This window comes from Pteropus medius, unplaced genomic scaffold (assembly GCF_902729225.1).
Source record: "Pteropus medius unplaced genomic scaffold, Ma_sr-lr_union100, whole genome shotgun sequence".
Lineage (NCBI taxonomy): Eukaryota > Metazoa > Chordata > Mammalia > Chiroptera > Pteropodidae > Pteropus > Pteropus medius.
The window spans coordinates 2489043-2513251 of NW_024342644.1; the positions used below are offsets into that span (position 1 = coordinate 2489043).

General features: G+C 35.4%; 1 protein-coding gene and 1 long non-coding RNA gene across 12 annotated transcripts in view; both read right to left on the reverse strand.

The window, feature by feature from the left end:
- The window catches only part of CDKAL1 (CDKAL1 threonylcarbamoyladenosine tRNA methylthiotransferase), a 566460-nt gene that overhangs the window by 466704 nt on the left and 75547 nt on the right, over positions 1 to 24209 (reverse strand). For all 11 annotated transcript variants that reach the window (XM_039866443.1, XM_039866450.1, XM_039866444.1 and 8 more), the window contains one exon: positions 10169 to 10253. In XM_039866443.1, the coding sequence (XP_039722377.1) occupies positions 10169 to 10253 (85 nt within the window). The remainder of the gene's footprint in view (positions 1 to 10168; positions 10254 to 24209) is intronic.
- On the reverse strand, positions 16580 to 23858 carry LOC120605570 (uncharacterized). Its single transcript, XR_005653659.1, has 2 exons — positions 22297 to 23858; positions 16580 to 18523 (listed from the first exon to the last, which is right to left on the reverse strand). It is a non-coding gene; the product is annotated as an uncharacterized LOC120605570 (long non-coding RNA).

Sequence of the window (24209 nt, forward strand, 5' to 3'; positions counted from 1 at the left end):
GCAAAAAGTATACCTAGTGCTAAAATTATGTTTCTTTATACCATTCCCCAATGAAAGGATTAAGGCAAGAAAAATACAAGATAAGCTTGGACTATCTTACAGTACCAGACAGAAGCCCACTTAAAGTAGTTTCCATTGAAATGTAAACACAGAGTTTTGAGGGCAACTTCCTTCTTTAAAGAAGGAATAAATCCCCTTTAGCACTTCCTCCTTTTCGGAAAGTAGGTAGAATGGTGGGAGAGTAGCAACCATTTTACACCATATTGGAAAGATCAGAGACTTAGCCTTCACATCCTTGAATTGGTAGATCAGAGCTAGCGGTTTCCTAATTATGTACCTTGCACTATATAAAGAAAAAGAAATCTTCTATCTTATTTAAACTTCCACCTTCTAGGTTTTCTATGACAGGCAGCTGAACTTAATTTCTAAGTAATGCAATCAACAGGAATGGGAGATATGGAAAAAGTTCTTGACAGAGGTGAGGAGGGAGGTGGAAGGGGTAGGGAGGATAAATATACATAGAGAAAGCAAACATGTAAGTTGATGCATTCATTTGTTCAACTATCATTGTCAACCACTATATTAAGTGCTGGGATACGGATAGAAGACATAGTGGCTGCCCCTAAGGAACTCTGAAATAGAGTACAGAGAGAGATAAATAAAATACAGGGTTATTTACATGGGGCAGCTACACAGGGCCATACCGAACTGTGTCTACAAGGATTAGCATCTTTTTCTAATTCCCACAAAAGTACTATCCAGGCATCAGAGCCTTTGAAGGCTTCAACCTACCCTTAAGCTATAAAACAGTAACAGGTAAACACAGGGTAGTTTGAGTAGGATTTGCATCCACAGAGAAGGCTATTAACTAAAAACACAGTTGCATTTTACCTGTAGATTTTATTTATCCTTCAGTGCCACTCCTATCCCAATTTTTTATGATCATAGACAACCATGCCATAGTGTAGTCTAATATCGAAGTAACCTTTTAAATATGGCCCAGAGGACACCTAAAACCAAAAATGTCCACAAGTAAGGAATAGAAACAGTTCATATTTTAGTATAATGTCCTATGACTTAAAGGTCATATGTTTTTTACTTCGTTATCATTATTAAACAACACTGCTGACTAAAAATTAAGAAAGATTATGTTTTTCACACTTAGAGCACAGAGAAAGAGGAGAAAAAAACCCAAGAGTCTTTTTTCTCTGCTGTTGTATAAACACACACATCAAGAATAAGTAGAAGTTCTTTCAAAACAAAACAATAGGAAATCACTCTTGGCTGAAAACACAGTCTTAGATCACGTTGATTTCTTCTTTAATCCTGCTAAAGCAAGTTTCTGCATGCTTTCTGGGGCCTCCACCTACAGAGCTGTTAGGACAACAGCCAACACATATATTTAATTACGTAAGTATTCAATGCTATCAGCCAGCTGTTGCCAGTACATAATACACTGACCTCTTTCACTTCTCTCTTGCTTAAAATGGCAAAACAAAGCAACTGTTGATGTAACAGTGATCATGAAATATGCAAAATACTATTCTCCTAAAAGATTTTAGATAACCACAAAACTCAGTTTTGCATTTTAAAATGACTAAGTACTTCTGAACTGCTTTTTCTGTTCCTGATTTGCAAATTAAGAATCTTTCAACTGTAAATTTATTCCTTCATTTTTTAAAAGTCAACCAGGAATTCAACCCTCAAATATACTTTCTCCTTTATTTCCCATCAAACTTTTCACTGGGACATGTCACATAATAATCTCCTTGCATTCTCATTCATCTCCATGTTTTTCCATGGTTAGGGGACAAGCAACTAAAGCCTGTAACAGAAAACTGGTTGAAATCTACTATGAATTATACTACTCTCATCCCTCACTTTAGGAATCAACAGAGAGTTCTTCATTTATGTTTCCAGAAAGCATGCTATTCTAATACCATTATTAACCCCAGACTAGCTGGCGGATAAAAAACAATACTAAAGTCCTAGCAACAACAGAAAGCAGACTAAACAGAACCATGACTTAAGACATGAATAATATAAATTCACATACGGAGATCATAAGAAGACCTAACACATAAATAGGAACTTATCCAGAGAAATTTGGTCTTCATCAAATCAGCCTTCAATCTAATGATAACGCAGTGCCAACTGTTTACCAGGCTCTGTGCTAGGGACCAAGGATCCCTTAGTAAACAAGCAAGACCATATCACTGTCCACATAGATCTTACCATTTGACCCCTCTCACAGAGATTCTATACCAAATCAAGCTTTCCAACACTTCTACTTCTTCCCCCACAATGCCATATTGATTTTTTGCTCATTCGTCTAAAACTAGACAATACTCAATGTAAAACTTTAATACAGTTATATAATTTATAATATATTTAGCGTAAAATACATTAACAATGACTTGCTGAAGCACTGATGGCAAAATGATCCTAAATTTTCTTCCCCAAAGAAAGGAAGAATTGGTTCAACCTAATTGTACAAACATGTACTGAATAATTACAGTTGTGTCAGACTTTAGGTCGAACATAACCAGGTTTTTATCTACACCATTCCTACTCTCTGACTCAAGATGAGACGCTTCAATTAATCTAATGGCTAAGGTCCTGAAGCTGGCCCAGCTCACATAGTTTGCCAGGAAAAACAGGGTCTACCATTCACAGCTAAGCTGCTGCTAGCATGACCAAGTGACGCCTCCAAGAAGAGAGAATTCTTACTGCTCTTACTACTTCCCTCTTGAAAGAAACTGTGAACCCACAGTGACAAACAGACGTTTCTCTTCTCATTTAGGACAACAAGGGGCAGGTTTCTTCCTACTTCATAAACAAAACATAAAAAGCAAAACAGCATGATTTCTTAAAAAAGAGGGTCCTTTAAATACAATATGTAAAAATAAAAATAAAAATGTTCTTTCTTTTTTTTACGAACATACAGCCTGTTTCTGACGAGAGATTCACAAAGACCTCAGGAGACCATTCTTAAAACAGTTGACGAACAATCTTATTCTATTAATAGTATCTGTTTCCCAAGAAAAGGAAAATCATTATATGGTAGAGTCAGAGGATCAAAGACTCCATAAAAAAGGATTTTCCTGAGGTCAATACCTGACCTCAAGACTCACATCTAATAGAGAGCCAAATATGTAAACAAATAATAAAATGTAATATGCAACAATAGATGTTTGTATGGGATAAAGTAGAGCAGAGAACAGAGGGTGATTACCTCTGTGGACCTTGGCAGTAAGGGGTGGGAGTTAGAAGGGAGATAACCTTTGATATGAGTTCCAAAAGATGAACAGGTTGCCTGGCAGGATTACATGGAATATGTGAGGTGGGGAGAGCATACACATACACATATGCATGCATGTGGAGGAAAGGGAGAGCATATTCCAGGGAAAAAGAAGAAAACATGCAAACACATTATGTTTGAAAAATCATATAATTTAGGAGAGAAGTAAAATTCTATGGAAGAATGGCAAGAAAAGAGATCGGAGAGGTAGGCTAGGTACAGATTTTTTAAAAGACATTGTTACACTAAGAAATTATATCTGTATGTAGCTAAGAAGGAAAAGTTACAGGGCATGAAAGTGAGAGAAAAGCATGAACTGGAACAGAAAAGCTGAGAACCAGCTAAAAGTCTACTATAATATTAAAAGCAACAGATAATGAGGACCAAAACTAAGACATCAGCAATAGGAAGGGGAAAAAAGGATTAAATTCTAAAGATATGGGTCTGGTTCATGACAACTGGATGAAACTTGAGAACACAGTGGTTCACTGCAGATTCTAAGAGGAACATTTTATTACCACATAATAAAATATTAATAACATTGAGCAAAAATAAAAAGGAGAAAGGAAAAAGCAGAAGCAGGAAAAGATTTTTAGAAGTATCTTGAGGCTGGAGAAAGAAGGGGAGAGAAATAGAGAATCAAGGAAAACATCCACTCTAGTAGACAACTATGCAACCAAACAAGATGGGCAATAGGAATGGAAACACTAGCTAGGGAAAAGGTGAGGTAGATAATGAAGAAGTTCTGACAGGATGACTGAAATGTCAATGGGTTATCTCAATGGAGAAGTTCAGGAAGCAGTGGGATACATAAGTCTGGATCTCTGAGACTACGGTGAGAAACAGAAATTTGGGAGTAATTAGCATATAGATAGTATCGAAACAATGTAAGCAGATGAGAAATGGCAGGAGAAAGTGTAAATGTGTAGAAGGAAGTGTAAATGGTAGGAGAGAAAGCACTTCTCTGTTCTTAGTAAGTCAGCTTTTTTGAAGGAAACTCATTTTACAAATTCAAAGTTGAAATAATATTCTAATACCTCCCCAACTTCGATTTACAAGGAAGAACTCAAAGTTAAATCTGTAAAGCAAAAAAAAAAATTTTTCACAATAGAAATGGCCATTCAATAATTTGTTTAATCAACAGAATGCTATATAAGGAACTTTCCTACAGACATAAAATATGATACAAAGCAGGCATCCTCTGTCTCAACACACACTTTTCTTCTTTGTGCATTTCTCCATATATTTCCAATTGTTCTTTGTAATTTCAGTCAGAACTTCAACATTATTATTTATTTCTACAGGCAAAGGTGGTTCAGAGAACTAGTGACTCCTGCCTATCTACTATCAGTATGGCTAAACCACAGTGCCCATTTGGGTTAATAAAGCACAAGGTCAAACAGAGGTTGACAGTCCATGATCAAAGCAAGCTGGCTATTCTTTCTTTAATTTATATAGAACACACAAGATGTGTTTATTTTCACCAGCCTCTGAATGACCTTCTTTAGGTGGCATGGAAAAGATCCCATATTTCTATAAAGCATTAACTAAAGGAGTTTCTTTATTTGATACTCTCATTAAGAGCAAATTTTATTTTTTTGAAACTTTTGATCTCTTTCAAAAACATCTTTGTTTGCTCAAGAATCCCTCAAGTTAAAGGCCATATGCCTAAATCAAACTGGTATATGGATAAAACAGAGACAGGGAAACTGGCAAATGCTCAAGAGGAAAGAGATGCATCCAATAGGCTGCCATCGCAAATCATGGGGCTCATTAGCAATTTTTTCAAAATCAGTAAAGGCAACAGCATTTAAGATTTCAGAGTTCAAAAAGCAGCCAAAACAATCATTCTTAACTCTATTTTTGCTATTTAAAACTCCTACTCTTTTATCAATCTGAATATCAATAATACAAACACTGTAAAACTTTAATAATTAGATTAACTAGTAGAAAGTATAAGTACTGGGCAGTACGGGCTACAGATTAATATAGATATGCATTTCATATCATGTAATTCAATTAGATTAAGGAATTATTTAAAGATAGAATGATTTGTTGGAAATGAAGATTTCCAAATAATCTGAAGCCAATATTCTCTCTGACCAAGGTTAAACAATACTCCTCCCAATACTGTTTATACTGTGAAATTACGAAACTAATACTCTCACCCACCACCAGGAGAAATACCTACCCTTCTCAAAAATCCATGACTGTCTTATCAGGAACTCATAATTCATGGATCTCAATCAATGAGATTGTATTAATCACATGGAAAACAGTAAATCCCTCAAAGTTGTCCTTTACTCCAGTTAAAACAAGATGATCTACTGCCTTGTGGCTCAAGAGATAAAATGAGATGATAAGGAATTAAAGACACACAATTATTAATTGGATTATTAATCCAAGAATGTATTAGAAGAGAAAAGATGACAAACACCCAAAAATAAGTGGGAAAGTGAAGCAATCATTTGTAGAGGGCTCCGGTTAGAAAATACAGGTCCCAGCCCATCCTTGTAAATCTTTGAATTTGAGAATAAGGAATTAGGTGCAACAAAACCTGAGAGAGGACACACCCTATTAGTCTCTCCCTGAATTTAAATATTGTCTCACTTTCAATCAAGCAGAATAGTGCATTAAAGGAACCTGTGCTTGCCTCCACTAGCTTTGCACTGTTAAAATGACCACCTTTTCTTATGTAGTTACCTCAATCTATCATTCAAATACCATATCATTATTTCAATCTAAATTCACAACAGTTTATCTACATAACAAAACCCACTGACACAACTTATATCTAAGTTTTTAAACTTTTAGTAACTTCTCGAAGCCTATCCATTAATTGAATTATGGAACTGATAATCACAGAAACGAAATTCTCTGAGATTTGTACTTAGGGGGTATCAGTAGCATTATATCTTATTTATCTTTCCTATAGGAAAAAAAAAAACAGAAAATCTGAGAACATGACAGACTTCTCATAAAATATAAAACATTCTTTGAAAATGAGCAGCATATGGTAAACATTATTCTTTGCTCATTGTTTAATTCCTCCTTCTTTTGCTCCTAAACATGACCCTAACTCCCCTGTTCCATGTCACGTCACTACCATTCCCCTCTACCTCCCACCAAGCTCTTTCTATAATTTCTGAGTTGAGGATGCCAGCATGCTCAACTATCACTTCTATGCAAATAATATAAAATCTATATCATTAAGGTTGATCTCTTTGATATCTGCCTCAGTTCTGGAACTGCTTACCTGACATCTTTATCTGGGAAGCATTGTAATAAAATGGTTAAACATACACTCGAGTCAGAGTGCCCAGGTTAAAATCCCACCTCCACCATTTATGAACTAAACAGCCTTAAGAGAACTTCATCTGTAAAACAGATGCTGCTTCATCTGTAAACTAGAAATAAAAATTGAAATATACAATTTGATAGACTGCAAAAATTAAGCTAAATAACATCCAATTAATGTAAAGCACTTTGAACAGCACCTGCCACATAGAAGACAACTGATAAAGATCGAATATTATCCATTATTTTATTGCAATATTTAGCTGCAACTTCAGATATAGCATGTTCAAAAACTACAGCATGTCTTCCCTCTAACTAAACTCCCTTTCTGGAATTTGCTATTTCATTCTAATCAGAGATCTAGGAGTTATATTCAACAATATTGAAAGTATAAAGAATTCTTCCTTCTCAAGTCAACTCCTTCCTTCCCACTCTGTACGTTACTACCTGAGATGAGGCCATCAGTACTTGGACTACTGCAACTCTGTCCTAAATGGACGTCTGATCACTATCCTTTTTTTATACCCAACCATCCTTCACAGTGCTGCAAGAATTAATTCTCTGAGACCAAAGGAGTAAACATAGTTAGAAAATGAAGTTGTTTTTTTTTTTAATTTACCTTTTACAATAGTATAAAGATAAAAAAAATAAACAACAACAACAAAAAACACTGCACAGGCAAAAAGAAAAAATAGATTTTATAAAAATAAATGATATTGGAACAACTAAGTATCTATATTATATGGGAAAAAAATCTAAAAGGTGAACAGGAGCTACATGAAGAAATTATAAACCCTTAGAAAGTCAAGGAAGAATTAAATACTTTATTCATGGATTGGAAAACTCAAAATGTAAAGATAGCAATTCTCTCAAAGTCATCAAGAGACTCAATGTAATCACAATACTCAAATCAAAGTCAGTGATTTTCCTTCTTGAACTTAAAACCTAATATTAAATCTATATGGAAGGGCAAAGAAAAGTCTTAAAAAAGAAAAGGTACTAGCATTCCCAAATATAAATCTATACTAATTATGACTGTGTAGAATAAGTGCCATAATAAATGGATCAGTATAACTAACCAGCCCAGAAACAGACCAGAGCATCTATAGACACACATATGAGAGTGGATAATACATAGTTAAAAGGAGAAACAATGAGTTTTTAAAAACAAAAACAAAACAATAAAAGATACTGGAACATTTGGTGTCTACATGGAAAAAATTAATTTTTAAAAAACTTAAAATAAAATAGGACCCAATTCCTGGTACCATGCCAAAAAAAAAAAAAAGAGTCAACTCCAGATGGATTACAAACCTAAATGTAAAAAATAAAAATCATTAAACTTCTAGAAGAAAATAATGGAGAATATCTTAATAACTTCAGGGTAAGGAAAGGTTTCTTAAACAATAATAGCAGAGACCCATAGGAAAAGACCAACAAATTTTAAACCAGAATTAATCTTCATCATAAGATACCACTAAAGAAAGTGAAAAGATAAGCCACAGTTGATATTTGCAACATGTGTAGCATGTAAGAATTAGTAACTAGAAAACATATAATGTAGCCCCATAAATAAATAATAAAAAGACAATGGAAAAAAAAAATATTTAAAAGCCATTTCAGGAAAAAAAAGAAAATCCAAATGGACAATAAACATAAACTGATGCTCAACATCATTAGTAATCATGGAAATGCACATTAAAACCACATCAGATACCATCTCCACCACCAGATCGGCAAAATTTAGAAGTCTGACCACATCAAGTATCAGCGAGAATTGAAACGACTATATGCATGCTTTACTGGTGAGAGTAAACGCTGGTATGTGCATTTGGGGAAAGGGTTTGGCAGTACCTACTAAAGTTTGAATATGCACATATCTGTGACCCAATAATTCAACTCCTAGGTATATACCCTAAAATAACTCTTGCACATGTGCGCTAGAAAACATGTTCAAAAATTCATAGCAGCAGTATTCATGCAAACGGAATACTGGGAAAAACTCTATCAACAATAAAATGGATAAATTGTGGCAAACTCAAGCAACAAATGTCCAGAGTTATTTTACATGCACAATGCCAAAGAAAAGAAGCAAATCTCAGAACGCAAACAGCAGAAATCCAATAAGTAAATCCAAAACAGGGCAAAATTAAACAATATATTGTTGAGAGACACACTTAATAGGTGATAAATTTACTAATAAAAGGGAATGATTCACAGAAGTCAGGAATAAAAATTACTTTTTAGGGATATGACTGAAAGAGGGACAAAGGATTTCTAAGGTCTTGACAACGTCATATTTCTTATGCTCTGCAGTAGCCATACAGGTGTTAAGTTTATTATTATTATTTAAGCTGTATAGATTTCATGAATTATATATATATATACATACACACATATACACACACACACACACACACACACACACATATATTTCACAATATAGCCATTTGCGGAGAGAGGGGAATGAGTCTGAGAGTGAAGTTAGGAAATGAAGAATTTTTAAGTGTGGCTAGGAAGACAACAAGGAAAATGGGACAATAGCTAAAAGGGGCACAATGGGTACAGGGAGCTGATTAGACCTGAGCATGTTTAAATACAGATGAAAAGGCACCAACAGTTTGGAGAGGTTGAAAATATAGGAGAATGAGGAAATAACTGATAGAATGAGGTTTCTAAGAAGGTGGGTGGGGTAAGATTCAGAGCACAAGTGGAAAAAGAAATACTTGTTTCACTTTAACTTGAGGGAAAAAAGTTAAGAACCAAGGACTTAGATGTTTATTTCCCTCAACAAACTGTACTTCTCTTGATAGCCAGGCATTACTAGCATCTAGAACAGTGCTAATGGGCAGGTAAGTTGAAAGAGGTAAGGACTGCTTTTGGGTAGTTTTAAAAAGTATGTACTAAATGCCCTAGAAGAGAACACCATTAATACTTATACTTAATAATTACTCAAAACACCTATTAGCTAACTTCACAAATACTCAAATCACCTACTGGAAAAGTCTACATTGAAGTTTCATCATCAGATAAATTCAAAACAATATAATCTCAAAAGTCCAACGCAGCAGGTAGTTCCATAGTGTAGTGGTTAGCACGTCTGCTTTACATGCAGAAGGTCCTGGGTTCACGCCCCAGGTGAAGCCACGGACCATACCGGGTGTGGGTTCCCAGGCCTTGGGTACACTCTGCGAGCATGTGAGAGGGGACGCCCCTTCAGAGATCCATAGTGTAGTGGCTAGCACGCCTGTTTTACATGCAGAAGGTCCTGGGTTCACGCCCCAGGTGAAGCCACGGACCATACTTCGGGTGTGCCAGGCCTTGGGTACACTCTGCGAGCATGTGAGAGGGGACGCTCCGCCTTCAGAGATCCAGTTCTTAAGGGGAAATGGCAACATCCATAGGTCAGGGGTGGAAGTGGGGGAGGAATTAAAGGAGGGGGGGAGGAGAGTCCAACACATACTTTTTAAATTCATACTGAATATATTAGCAATCTTTTAAAAACTAATTTCCTGAAATTAACTCTTATGTCGCTTACAAAGAATAAGAAAAAAATCAACTTCTACTTACTTAATTGAGTTTCTAAAGTGGTCTTCAGCAGGGTTTTTCACAGTACAACTATTCAGGAGCCATAAATCTGCTTCTGATGCATTTTCTATTAAAAAAATGAATACGAAAAAGTAAGTATCACAATCAGTCAAAAATATCCAAGTGCTTACTCAGATGGCACTGGAACTGCTGGAGAAGAACAGAATAGATGTAGCAGATAGAATCAAGTAAACAGGCAATTACAATATAGTAGGTAACTGCTATAATATAGAAATATTCATGAGAAATAAATATTAAAATGTATAACCTTTCATTTAAAATATAAAGAAGATCAGCATTTACTTCCTAGATTTTTAATACTTGAGAGAATTTAATAACTTCTAAAAACTAAAGTGAAACTGGTCTAATCTTACCTCTGAATATGAAATCGCTTCTTTGGGGGCTGCATGTTAATATTTTTCAAGCACATGTATCATCAGCTTGAGAAGTTATTAAAAATATAATTTGTCTTCCTTGAAAAGTTAAAGATTTACCTCAAAGTGAGGCTTTTATTCCTCTCAACAATTTGATTAAATATTGTTATATACCATAATAAACTCACTAGCAATGCAACAAATCACCTAAACCTATCGTATTTATAAAAATGAATTTATAAATGCCTAAAGTGCTTGATGCTATTCCAACTACCTTGCTGCCTAGAAGAATTTACACATTAAAATAGGATTATCACAATAAAAGAAAAACCAAAATTGAAAACTGCAGCACCTTCAATGGTATTTCAGTAAGAATAGAAGCTGTCAAAGGATATAATAACTAAAAGGACATACAGATGTCTGTGTTACAACTTCTGAGAAGATAGTTTCAAGTGAGAATATTACATGAGAGGGAGGATGAGCACATCGAAGCTTCTAGAAACTTGGCAAAAATGTTTTTCCCCAACATTTTATTATAAAAATAATGAAATATTTTTATAAAGAGGCAAGGTCCAAAAATTCTTGAAATGCTAAAAAGGTAAGGAAAGCTCCTTACTATACATTAGCTGAATACTATGATCCTTCCTAACTCATCTCACTTCTCCCACTCATAGCTCGCCCATCCATAGTATATGTCCCACCCAAGAGCCAGAGTGGTCTTTTATAAAACATAAATCTAATCATATCACTTCCCTGCTCAAACTCAGAGATGATGAGTATTCACCTACCCCCTCTAGTTCTCTCCAAACTATTCCCCACAATGCGACCTGAAAGATATTCCTCTAATATCAGTGTGATGATAGTACTCTTACAATCTTTCAATGATTGCATGTTGATATTCGAGGCCTATCCAGATCTAGCCACCTCCTCAACTTCAATATTCATTTATCCCTATATTCATCTGTCCCTCCAGCCACACCAAACCACCTTGAGTTCTTAAAGCTTGCGCTAGTCTGTGCTCCTAAAATACCTTTATTTTCTTTACAAAATGACAACTCATGTACCCCTTCACCTGCCTATCCATCTGCCTAACTCCTATTCATCCTTCGTTTTCAGCTTGAAGTTTGTTAAATGCCTCTTCTCTGCACTCCCATGGCAGATTGTGCATAGACTATTCTAGCACTTTATGACTCTGTATTAAAATGATTTATTTTCCAGCCTGTTTTTATCATTATTTATGAGATACTGAAGACAACAATTTTATCTGCTGTTCTGTAAAAGTCCAGGACCTAACGCAGTGATGGGCAAAGAACAGACATCCGAAGAGCCATGGAACACCAGTAAGTACAATAAGATGACAGAGAAATAATATGTGAGACCACATGCACATGGCACTTCTACCAACGTCCTACAGCTCTGAAGGTCATACTAACAGTCTAAAATAAGTTTCAAGAAAGTCAGCAATTTAACAAATATTTAGGGCTGAGACTTGACTTTATTCATAGCTATATCGAAAGTACTTATTACAATGTCTGGTACACAGTTGATGCTCATTAAATATTCACTGAACAAGTGTTGAATTTTGAAAGATGAAGCAAAACTATGAGCAATGTATTATGCAGACAAGAAAAAGTCATGGATATCTGCTAACTAATGATAAAAAGAGAGATTGTAAATTTATTTGAAACAAACAATCATAAACCTAAAGACCTCTCAAGGAGAACTTCAGCAATAAATAAGGCAAATCATTCTACTTTCTCTAGAATTTTGTCAATATTCAAATGTACTGACTTTTAAAATAATGTAAATACTAGGCTGGTGACCCAGTAGTTGTAATCAACAAGAAACCTGTGAATGTACCAAAATGCTCACAAAAATTACCTAACTTTTTCTTAACCACCCTTCAAAAAAAGAATGTCTCTTGTCCAATGAACAGTTTCTTATTCAATTATTTCTGAACTTGGTTTTTGGTTAATTCATCTTACTTAGTATTGTCAAAAGACTGTTCCATTTACAAGCATAAATCAGTCACTGAACAACCAAAACACAATGAGAATTTACTATGTGCCTGTCTTTATTCTAGGTAATGGGAATGTGGCTGTCACAAGAGTTTCTACCTTCAAGGAGTTTATAGTCTTAAGGGGAAAGTCTGATAATAACAAAAAGCAGGGAAACAAGATAATTTCAGGCACTGGTCAATGATAATAAAACAATAAAAGTGGTTAATGGACAAAGAATAATCGAGGGGGCGTGTTGCTGGTCAAAATAAGTCTCCCTTAGAAGTTCAAATCTGAATTGGGACTTAAATAATGGGAAAGAATCTGCAGAGATAGGAAGAAAGAGCTTTCCGAGAAGATACAAGAATAAAGGCCATGAAACAGGACCAAGCAAGCTTGCCGTGTTCCAGTAACAGAGAGAAGTGAGATTAAATATAGGGAGAGTAAGGAGAGAAAGGTCAGAGGGGCAGGCAGGAACCAGATTAGGTTGGCAAGAACTTTACATTTTATTATAAGTGTAACAGGACGTCACCACTGGGTTTCAAAGATGAACTTCTACTTCAAAAAGACCATTCTGGAAGCACTGTAAAGACAAGACTATAGATGGGGTAAAATTAAAGACAGTTGGGGGTACTACTGTCTTTACCAGTTGGAAGTGGACACACTGGTTAAAAAGTAAGTGAAAGACCATGGACTGAGATTACAGCAATGGCAAGAGTGAGAAATGAATGGAGGCAAAATCAAAAGAACTCACTGAGAGATTAGATATGAGTCATGCAAGTGGTTATCAATAGGATTCCTGAGAACATGGAAAGGATTTTGGCCTGAGCATCAGTTCTTTGTGGTGCCATTTATTGCCATGGGGAGGGTTTGGAAAGAAATAATCTGGGGACCAGAAAATCAATAGGGGTTTTCGGCCATGCTATATTTGAGATCCCTATTAAATATCCAACTAGACATACCAATCAGCCATTTGTATATATGAAACCTAAGCTCAGGGGGGTCTTTCAGGCTAAGGACACGAATGGGAAAATCGAAACCCTAGAGAAGATATCTGAATTTATAGAACTAGATGAGGTCTCCTAAGGAGAGGCTATAGATGGGGGGAAAAGACAGAGAAAAAAGTAAAAGAACAGTAGTAGGTCATCCAAAGGTCTGGTAGAGAAGTTGAGATGAGAAAAGGGCATTGAAAAAGAAGAGCCGAAAAGAGTATAAAAACTAGGGAACATGGTGTCACAGAAATGCAGAGAAGAAAGTATTTGAAATAGGAGTAAAAAATTATATTAAATGCAAAGAGTTCTGGAAAGATATATGTATAAATATTAGCGTTATTAACAGGATAAAATGTCCCTCCACACTTTTTCATTTTCCTTTCTCAATTTTGAGTGCTTGTTTGCTCTGTGCCAACCCACAATCACGCAGCAAAGGCCCTTTTTTACTAACACAGAAAACAAACTCACTACAAAAGGAGAATAGGAGAAAAACAGTGTATGGCTATTTTCCAATAAAAAATACTGATTACACATGTTTTGTCCCCTTATGAACACATTTACTGGGTTCTAAGATGCCATCTACTATAAAAAACACTATCAACTTTGTAACAGCTCTTCAAGAGGAGTGAAACGTTACATTCGTGTTCTTATCAATTTTAAGATATATCCTAACTTCAAACATTGACATGGGGGGCAGGACGTGGGGTGAAATGCACCCGAACCAAGAAATAAGTTAGCTTAGCATGTCTACCTCGGAGTGGCACCATCTACAAAAATCAAATACCAGAAGATCTGCCTTTCCAGAACCTCATCACCCACAGCAAAGTAAGTGTTCAAATACACTACCACTAGTAGATGATTTGGTTATTAAATACCTGAGAAGAGAAGGTTAACACCTTATGGCCTTGCCTTACTTAGAGCATTCACGTCAAGTTCCCCAGTGCCTGAGAGGAAGAAGCAATATTACAGAAGAACCCTTAGGGAAAAGGACTAGGTAGATGGAAAAGAATGGACCAAGGAAGGGAAAGGCAGTAAGAAGACACCACACTTATAGGCACAGACTTGGAGAGGACCCAAAAAGAAGCCAACTACTTTGAGATTTGGCCCACAGCACTGTTAATCCCCGATGTGGAGCTGAAAATCATCTGTACTTTAGCCAAATATTGCCAATACCTAATCTGGGATATCAGGACAGTTTGGAAGCCTACAAACTTTAGGCCAGCCAGATGAAATCTAGACGTCAAGCTCTGATCATTTATAGTCTTCCATTATCTGGCTGTAATAAATAGCCTTGTGCATATATCATTTTGTTATTTCTTCCCAGATTATCTTTGGAGACAAGTCCAAAAGAGTGGGATTGTTGGGTCAAAGGATAAATTCATATGTAATTCCATTACATACTATCAAATCCCCTCTATATGGGGTGTGTCACTTTGTAGTCCCATGAGCAGTACATGAGATTGCCTGTTTATCCACAGCATTGTCCATACAGTGTGCTATCAAACCTGTGCGTTTGCTAATCTGGTAAGAATCAGAATGCTGTGTGAGGTTTTAATGTGCATTTCTCTTATTATGAATGAGTTCAGCAAAATCATTTGCAGGTTTTTTTTTCAGTTTTCGATCTGTTCATATTTTTCTATCTAGTCATTTTCAACTCAAGTTTTAACTTACTAACTTAACACACATAAATATACTATCTATACAGAGAGGATATTAATTATTTATAACAAGTTACGATATTTTTTTTCAGTTTATCACTTCACTTTTTTATAGTTTCTTCATACCTTTTTATTTCAAATATCGAATTTATCAACCTCTTATTGCTTCTGGATTTTTAATCATAATTAGTTTCCTCTACTCCCAGATTACTAAGAAATTCACCCGTGTTTTCTTCTAATACACATACGGTTTTATATTTAGATCTTGATTTATTAGGAATTTATCCTGATATACATTGATCTCATTGGATTTTTGAAATGCAAGATGAAATAAGATCCCATAGCCTTACATCAAATTAGAAAATATTAAAAAGTGTAATACTATCTAATGCTAGCAAAGGAATGGGGAAACTGGCAACCTCTTTCTCTGCTGATAGTAATCTACACTGATGAAACTCTTTGGAATGCAACGTAGGAATATTTATCAAAAATTTTAATGTGCATCAGAATTTCTCCTACATGTGGTTGTAGGACACTTGCACTACACACACACATATTTACATACATACACACAAATGCAAAACACATATATACATAAATATACATAAATTTTTTAATTCTCCTTGAAGCTTATTGACAAAGCAAAAGACCTAGAAAGCCTACATAACCATCATAAGAAAACTGGTTAAATAGAGACTGCAGCAAAATATTATTTAGCTGTTAAAAAAGCAAGATAATCTGTAAGTGCTTATTTATAATAATCTTTGTTATATCATTTGGTGAAACAGTGGAAGGTGCAGAAGAGTAGGTCTTGTATTTGTGATTTCATTTGTGATTTTAAAAGAAAAAGAAAAATTACATTCTAAGCAAAAAAATTTCTAGAAGCATATATATGATTTTGTTTGAGGTGTTTGTCCTTGGAAATAAAACAAAGGTTCGGTTGTCCTCCAATATAGTGTTTGTGTACCTTTTATATTATTCTTTTTTAAAATTGTATGGGCATTAATTTTATAATCTTATAAAATTTAATCATGAGAAGGGACACATCAATATTTAATTTATATTCATCTGTATTGTTTGAATTTTTAAAAGCATGTGTTGCTTTTTTCATTTAAGAAAGCTAAGCAAGGCTTTTTATTTTTATTTTTTTAAGTGTCCTTTTCCACAGAGCTTAGAGTCAATAATGTTCTTTCATTTTAAGGTGAGAACTATTTTCCTGCTGTGATCCATCAGGAAAACAGTGACCTGATATACATTTTCTAAGGGACTTTTCTCCCAACTGCTAAAAGCTTTTGTACTCACTGAACCAAGAAAATGATGGTCATTGACACACCACCCACTTTGAGTGTGAGGATAGAAAAACAAACTATTATTTGTTTTAATCGAAACACATTTACTTTCCAAACTATTTCATATACACAAAATAAGTTACTTTTAAATCTAAAGTAATAAAAATCTGATTAGTAATAACGAAAATAGCTAACATTATTGAGTATATATTGTGTGCCCAGCAATGAGCCAATCATGTCATTTTTTTTTTTCATTTAATCCTCCAAATTTGAGGTCAGTTCATTTTTTGCTCCAATTTTATAGAAGGGAATCTAAGACTTAGAAAGCAAAAGTAACTTGCCTAAAATCACACGGCAAGAGGACAGGCCAGGATTAGAAATCCAGACAAACTGACTCCAGGGACTGTAAATTTAAGGAAATTAGAATGCTTCATTAGTGGCTCTTTGCCTCTTGATCAAAACTAATGCAGATGATATCTGCGAACAAAATACAGAGTATTACATGGTCTTGAGGTTGCCTCAAAATATTTCTAAAAAGACTAATGATTAGGCTTCAAAAAGAACTGTTTGGCTATTTCCAAAATTTCCAAGATCTTGAACATGTCAGCTCTTGACCTTCGGTCATCAATGAGATACATGCAAGTAAAAAGAGAATTAAAAATGAGTACAGGGTCATTACTCCAAAGCACAGGCTGACTCTCACAACAACCAATCTTCCCTCCAGCCTGCAGGCTTCTGCATAATCATGGCATTATAGAAGAGATGGGCATGGTTCACATGAACACTACGCAGGACAAATCATTTGTCTTACATAACTCTTCCATCTGAAAGTCAACTAGAGGAGCAGCATAAAATAGTAAGAGGAAACTATCCATAGATTTAGGTAAGGCCGATATAAATAAAAATTCACAGAGAACAAAGAGGGAAAAAAGTTCGATCGTTTTGAACCCAACGGATTTGGGGGCGGATTTTTTACTACAATGCTTAATCATACCCAAAGTGTGTATTTATATTAATACAAATCACTGAATGCCTACAAAAAAATTCAAGGAACAGAGTATGCTTTAATAAGAGACTTTAAAAGACCTTTAAAGTGCATCTTGAAAAATAATTTCTTAAAACCAATAAAAGGCTAAATGAAAATGAAAAATTCTGGTCAATGGATTAATATTATTCATCTACGTTTCACTTACTGTTCTTTATTGGGACTGTGCAAAACATAGCATGGAGTAACCAGGTTTTCAAAGTCTTTTTAAAAAGCATTTAAAGCGATCCACGAGAAAGTATTCTACCTTTAGCCAGCTAGGGTTGGAAGATAGGGAGGATGAGATGGTGAAGAAGACAAGAACGAGTAGGAGAGAAGATGAGAGAAAGAGAGAAGAGACAGACTGACAAAGAGCATTACAGTTCCCAGTTGGAAATACTCAGAGCAAAAATTGACCCTCCACTAATCAGTGCTGGCAACTGGTGTATTTTTGAGTAAAGTAGTACATCGGAACTCCTGGGGGGAAGTATTTATTCTTGGATATAACATACATAGTAAGATTGTTTTTTTAAAATACAGGTATCCTCCACTTTTCAAAAGTTGACATTACGCCACTTCACTTTTACAAAAGACCTCCATTAAAATCTGTTTTCACTAACTAAAAGAAATTCAAAGAGGATTTCACTTTATAAAGAGAGGCAAAAAGCGAAAATAGCATTCATTGTTTGTTTTGCAGAAACAAGCCATTATAGATTATAGAAGCAGCATGAACCCCAAGCATTGAAAGTAGCACTGCTTTTACTATACGTTAGTGTTATTTTCAGTTTTATGCTATTTGGTATGATTTGATAAGTTATTTTTTGGGTCTCGGAAAACTAAAAAACTTTTCCATACAAATTAATGGTAATTGCTTCTTCATTTTCTGCTTAGGAAAAATTTCATAAGAATGCTCTACTTCAGAGAGCGGAAGCACTTTGTAGTCTTGCTGAATGCTTCGCAGAAATAAAATGAAGAAACCATGAGTCAGCTTGAACTCTGTTCGCTGTATAAAGAGAAAAGAACATTTTTTTTTCTTTTAAATGAGAAATAATAGCTGGAAAAACTCTACCAATAACTACTGAAAATTAATTACATAGCTAAGTAGGTCTGTTAATAATCAAAATCAGAGTGGAAGACAGAACTTTTACTTACTACGTATAATAGAACATTGCTAATATTCTCCTGTCCTCTTTCCAAATTAAATTGCTCTGTTGATCCTGACACATAATTTCTTCAGAAGTTAGTGCATCTAAAGAATCACTAACGGGATGTCTATTTCTACACTGTAAATAGGTTTATAAACTAAGAGGCAATATACACACCAATTGGACTTTATAGGGCACTTCATGATCTGTTCGCCATGCCTCTACTCTAAGCCACTGCTCACCAGGTCCATCTTGTATGCTACGTTCCTGCCTCACTGAGCTTTTAGGCCTTCAGCCATAGTAAGCAAAACTCCAAATTTGAGAAGCCCAAAATCTAACCAAAAAAAATTGGCAAAAAATGTGAGCTGAGAGTTCACAAAAAAAGGAAACACATATGCCTCTTGAACATACAAAAAGATGCTTAACCCTATTCTTAATAAATGAAAATTAAAACTGCACTAAGGAAAAAAACTGCACCATTTTTCACTCCCTATATTGTCAAAAACCCATAAGCCTGACAATACACTTTGCTGCCATGATTGTGAGGAAGCAAGCACTCTCTCGCGTTGCTGGTGGGAATGTAAACTAGGGCAAATATATGTCCCCTGATCAAGAAGTTCTAAGAATTTAGCCTACTACAAACATACTTGCACAGGTGCAAGGTCATTCATTACAGCATTATTTGTAACAGTAAAAGGTGACTGCTTAAAGACATTTTAGTGTATTAAGAATTGAGAGTCCTTTAAAGCTCCTTACAAAAAAAATACCCTTTAAGTTCTAACACAGATCTCCAGACATTATCTTTCAGAGAAAAGAATATGATACTAAAAAATATATACACTACGCTACCACTAGAAATCTAAAGTACATATTCACATTTGCTTTTATTTGCATAAAAAATTTTGGATGTACACCAGAAACAAGTAACAATGTATGGAAACTAGGAAGAAGAAGAAAGAACAGAAATGATGGGAGACAAGGTAAGAGGAAGACTTTCTCTTATATAACTTAAATCTGAACCTATTCAAAAATTAAGTATTTTCAAAGTAAAAAAGCAATTGTAAAACCTATAGCTTGTCTTAAACTTCCTGCTATCTCCGCATTTATCTCCTTTCATAGTCAAGTATCTCAAAAGAACTGTCTCTTTGTGCCAGTTCTATGTACTGTCATCTCTCATTTGCTCTTCCACCACTTCATTTTGGTGAAGACTTAACCACTCACCATTTCCATGAAACCACTTTCATCATGGGAACTGATATCAAATGCCACAGACAGTAGCACAAGGCAATTAAACACTCCTTTCTTTATGGTATCAACAGCATCACTCTGCTGTTTTCTTCTTACCTTCCTAACTTCTCTATGTTAAATATCTCCCTCTGCCTTCCATGAACAGAGGTCCTTAGGACCTTCTCATCTACTCACTAGATGGTTCCAGCCATCTCTCTCTTGGTTCTGAATACTACCATTACCATGAGAGATGACACCCAAATTTATACTTTCATTTTAGACATCCACATGAGCTCGCTGTCCAACTCACCTAATAACATCTCCACTGGAATGTATTAAAGAAATATTAAACTTGACCCAAATCATTTCCAAAACTGAACTCTCAAATTTTCATCCTTGTATTCATTAGGAATACAGAAATCTGTCTAGGCATTAAAATAAAGAAAAATTAACAGAAAAAAAATGTGGTTACATGGTTGACACCAAATGGGGAATGGTGAAGCAACCCCAAGATAACAACAGGAAGCCATGACCAACCTAAGGGCTAGAGCAGGGGCCCCCAACCCCCAGGCCATAGACCAGTACCGGTCCGCGGCCTATTAGGAACTGGGCTGCACAGTAGGAGGTGAGTAGCAGGCCAAAGTTTCATCTGTATTTACAGCCGCTCCCCAGCGCTAGCATCACCACCTCAGCTCCCTCAGAGCATCAGGCATTAGATTCTCATAGGAGAGCTGATTTCTGGTGCCAAAAAGGTTGGGGACCGCTGGGTGAGAGAGACCCACCAGAAGAAGTGGAATTATGAGCTCAGAAGCTGTGATCATTTGGCAGGAACTAGAACAATGGTGGATGCTGCCATCAGGAGCTGGGACTACAAAGGAGATGCTGTCTGAAAGGAACTGAACCGCAGGAATGAAATGGCCTCTTCCTAAGACATGAACCAAAGCAAAAAGCAAAAGGAAAATACCCTATCTTCTCCCCACTCCCACTCTTCAGTCTTCCATCAGTGTCTCCTTTTGGCTATATCTACCCACAAAGCCAAAAAGGTTAAGTAAGATTGTGAAGTGCAGTTCCACGCAATAAAGAAGACAGAGAAAGTGAGGAAACTGAATCTTAGCACTAAAGGGCAAATGACTAAACCTTACCTGTCCCAGTCTTCCCCATCTCCATAAATGGCACATTTTCCCAAACACTGAAACCAGAAACCTGGGGGTCATCTTTAATCATTCCTTTCACCTCACCATCTCCTACAGCAAATTCAAAGGCTTTTACTTCCAACATAATGTGAATACATCTGTTTTTTATCTCCACTGCCACCGCCCTTGTAGAAGTTATCATGTCGTCTCACTTAAATCATTGCAATAGTCTCCTTCCTCCCTATGGATGGATGCCATTATGGCAAATTACAAAGCTATCAAGGAACCAAAGGAAAATAAGAGTTATTTTAACAGTCACAGGTAATCTATATGTATTGAATAATTGAAAACGTGAATAAGATTTATACAATTGGCAGCTATTTGAAATTATATTTTGGTAAGACAGAAAATAAATCATTACTGAGAACTTACTACACATAAAATAGAGTTGTTAAGATAATACAATTGTATCCTTTTTTTTTTAGAACAACTCAGCAAAATGAAATTCTGGTTTATTATTGGACAACACTGTTTCACACATACATCAAGCATACAAAAACAAACAAACAAATAAACAGCAATTACAAAGACCAAAAAAAGAAAAAATAACTTTTATCTTTGGACTTTTTAACCATCCCAACTACTGATAATATAGCTAAACAAAACAAAAAGTTACAGGCAAACTGGGAATAAAATTGTTTTGTTGTCGTTTTGCTTGTTTTAAGGTATTTTTTTCTGCTTTAAGATTATAACAAACATGGTCACACCACAAGCAGAGTCAGATATAGGACACAGAATACTCCAAAGGTTAGTTTGGTCATTGGAGATCATTAAAAATGGCTAACCCTAACAAAATATATAAAAATATAATATGTAAATTAAAAATACAAATTTCCCTACTTAAAGTACTTTTAAAAAAAGAAAAAAGAAAAAAAGCAGGGCCTTGGAAGTTCTTTTTTCCTCTCCTATTACAAATTCACATGCAGTTTTGGTTGGGAGGTGAAAGAGCATGTGTCATCTGTGGGTGACACCGCCCATGGTGGGCAGCTAGGCAGGCCTCTCTACTTGAAGGTGACCATGTTTAGATTATGAGATGGGAATTGGGAGGTGGGGTAAATGAGATACAGTGGACTTTTCTTTATTATTTAATTTTTTCCCTTTTGCTATCTAGTCATCCTCATCGATCTTCTGCTTCTTGGGGTCAACATCATCAACCTCATCATCTTCAATGGCTTATTTGCCCAAGGCTGCCTCAGCCTCCTCCTCCTCACCATGCCTCTTTCCTCTTCATCATTCACCACACTGTCAGCCTCCTTCTCCCCATTTCCTCATTAGTGTTCCCATTAGCAGATGCGTCTCTTCCACTCTCCGCCTCCCCCTCCACTGCTTCTTCTCTTTCGAGTCCTTGGTGGACATCTCGGAGCTGCTGTTCACTGCTGCATCTGACATGGTGGGGCACATCTGTGATCCAATGCAGATTTTTTTTAAAAAGCCAGAGTTTGGGGAATCTGGTGATAAAGATGCCTGAGTCCTCACGGATAGAGGAGGTGCACTGAGTAGGTGGCTGCAGTGAATAGGGAGCCAGACCCAGGACAATACAAAGATGGCTTTTCAGAGCAGCCGGTCTAACAGTATCTTTAAATTCATGTATTCCATGGAAAATTTCCTTCCTATTCAAATATTATAAAAATGATATACTGAAAAGCGTTCTGTTTAGCCAAGGCGTAAATCCTACCCACCAAGAGAAATGACTCACTAGTGTATTTGCTATAAACATCTGGTATCTGTTCAGATTATATACAACCTTCAATGGTTTAGCACAAATCAATAATGTAAGTTATCTGCTGGGAATGGTACGCTTCCAAGACCAATTCTAGAACACAGAAGTAGCTCCCTGAAGGGAAGTTTAGATTATCTGATGAATATTATCTCTATTACAAGAGCTACCTCTGTATTTGACCCATCAAATTTACCGGGTCAAAACAACCACCAATTTGGTAACCAAAAGAAAAAGACCCATAGGACACTGCCAAGGGAGGAAAGATCCAAATCAAAAATGAAGCTATACACTTAGAATAGGTTTGCTAGACTTCAAAGTATAAAGAAGAATAGCATCGAAAATCTATGAATGAAATAATGAAACTGAATGTGAATGAACTTTAAGCCCAGTGTCCATAACACATCAATGTTAGATATTTAGAATATGATCCCTGGAAAGAAACAAAATGCACCAGTTCTATATCTAGTAGGCACCAATAATTGTTGTTCAAGTAACTGATAGATATCCATAAATAATCTCAATAAGGCAGTACCAAACTTTCTAAAATTACAAATACGCTTTATCAGTTTGAGACAAAGAATAAGTAGCTACAAAGAGAAGAAACAATATTACTTTAAAAGACTATTTGGAAAAGAAGAACTATTAGAAAACCTTACTCATTCATCCCAGTAGCAGGGGACTAGCTGAAGAGAAAAGTGAATATTTAATTATCTGACACCACTGCACACAGATAGGGAGAATTATCTTAATAAACTAAGATTATTTAACTAGAATTTGACTCGTGAAATGCATTAATTTTATCACCTTTTAAAACTAATATTGATATCCTTTAACTCCAAATCTACTTTTCAGATTTAAACCTTATTTCTTTTAGGTGATTCCAATTTTGATTACTTAATTTTCTACTTACAATGTCAAAAATAATGTATTCTAGTCTTAATTTTGCTTCAAAAACCTAGAGATGATATAATGAACTATTACAATTCAATGATAAAAAGATAAATAATCCAATTAAAAATGAGCAAAAGAGATCTCAATAGATATTTCTTCAAAGATATACAAATAACCCATAACCACATGAAAAGAAGCTCAACATCGACAGCCATCAGGAAATGCAAATCAAAACTACAATGAGATACCACTTCGCATCTATATAGAATGGCTATAATAAAAAAAATCTGTTAAGTAATAACAAGTGTTGGTAAGGATGTGGAAAAACTGGAAAATGTACACTGCTGATGGGAATGTAAATAGTATAGCTAATATGGAAAATAGTCTGGCATTTCCTCAAATTTTTAAGCAAAGAGTTAATTTAATATGTGATCCAGCAATTCCTCTCCCAGGTATATATCCTAGAAAAATGAAAATGTATGTTCACGCAAAAATCTGTACATCAATGTTCAT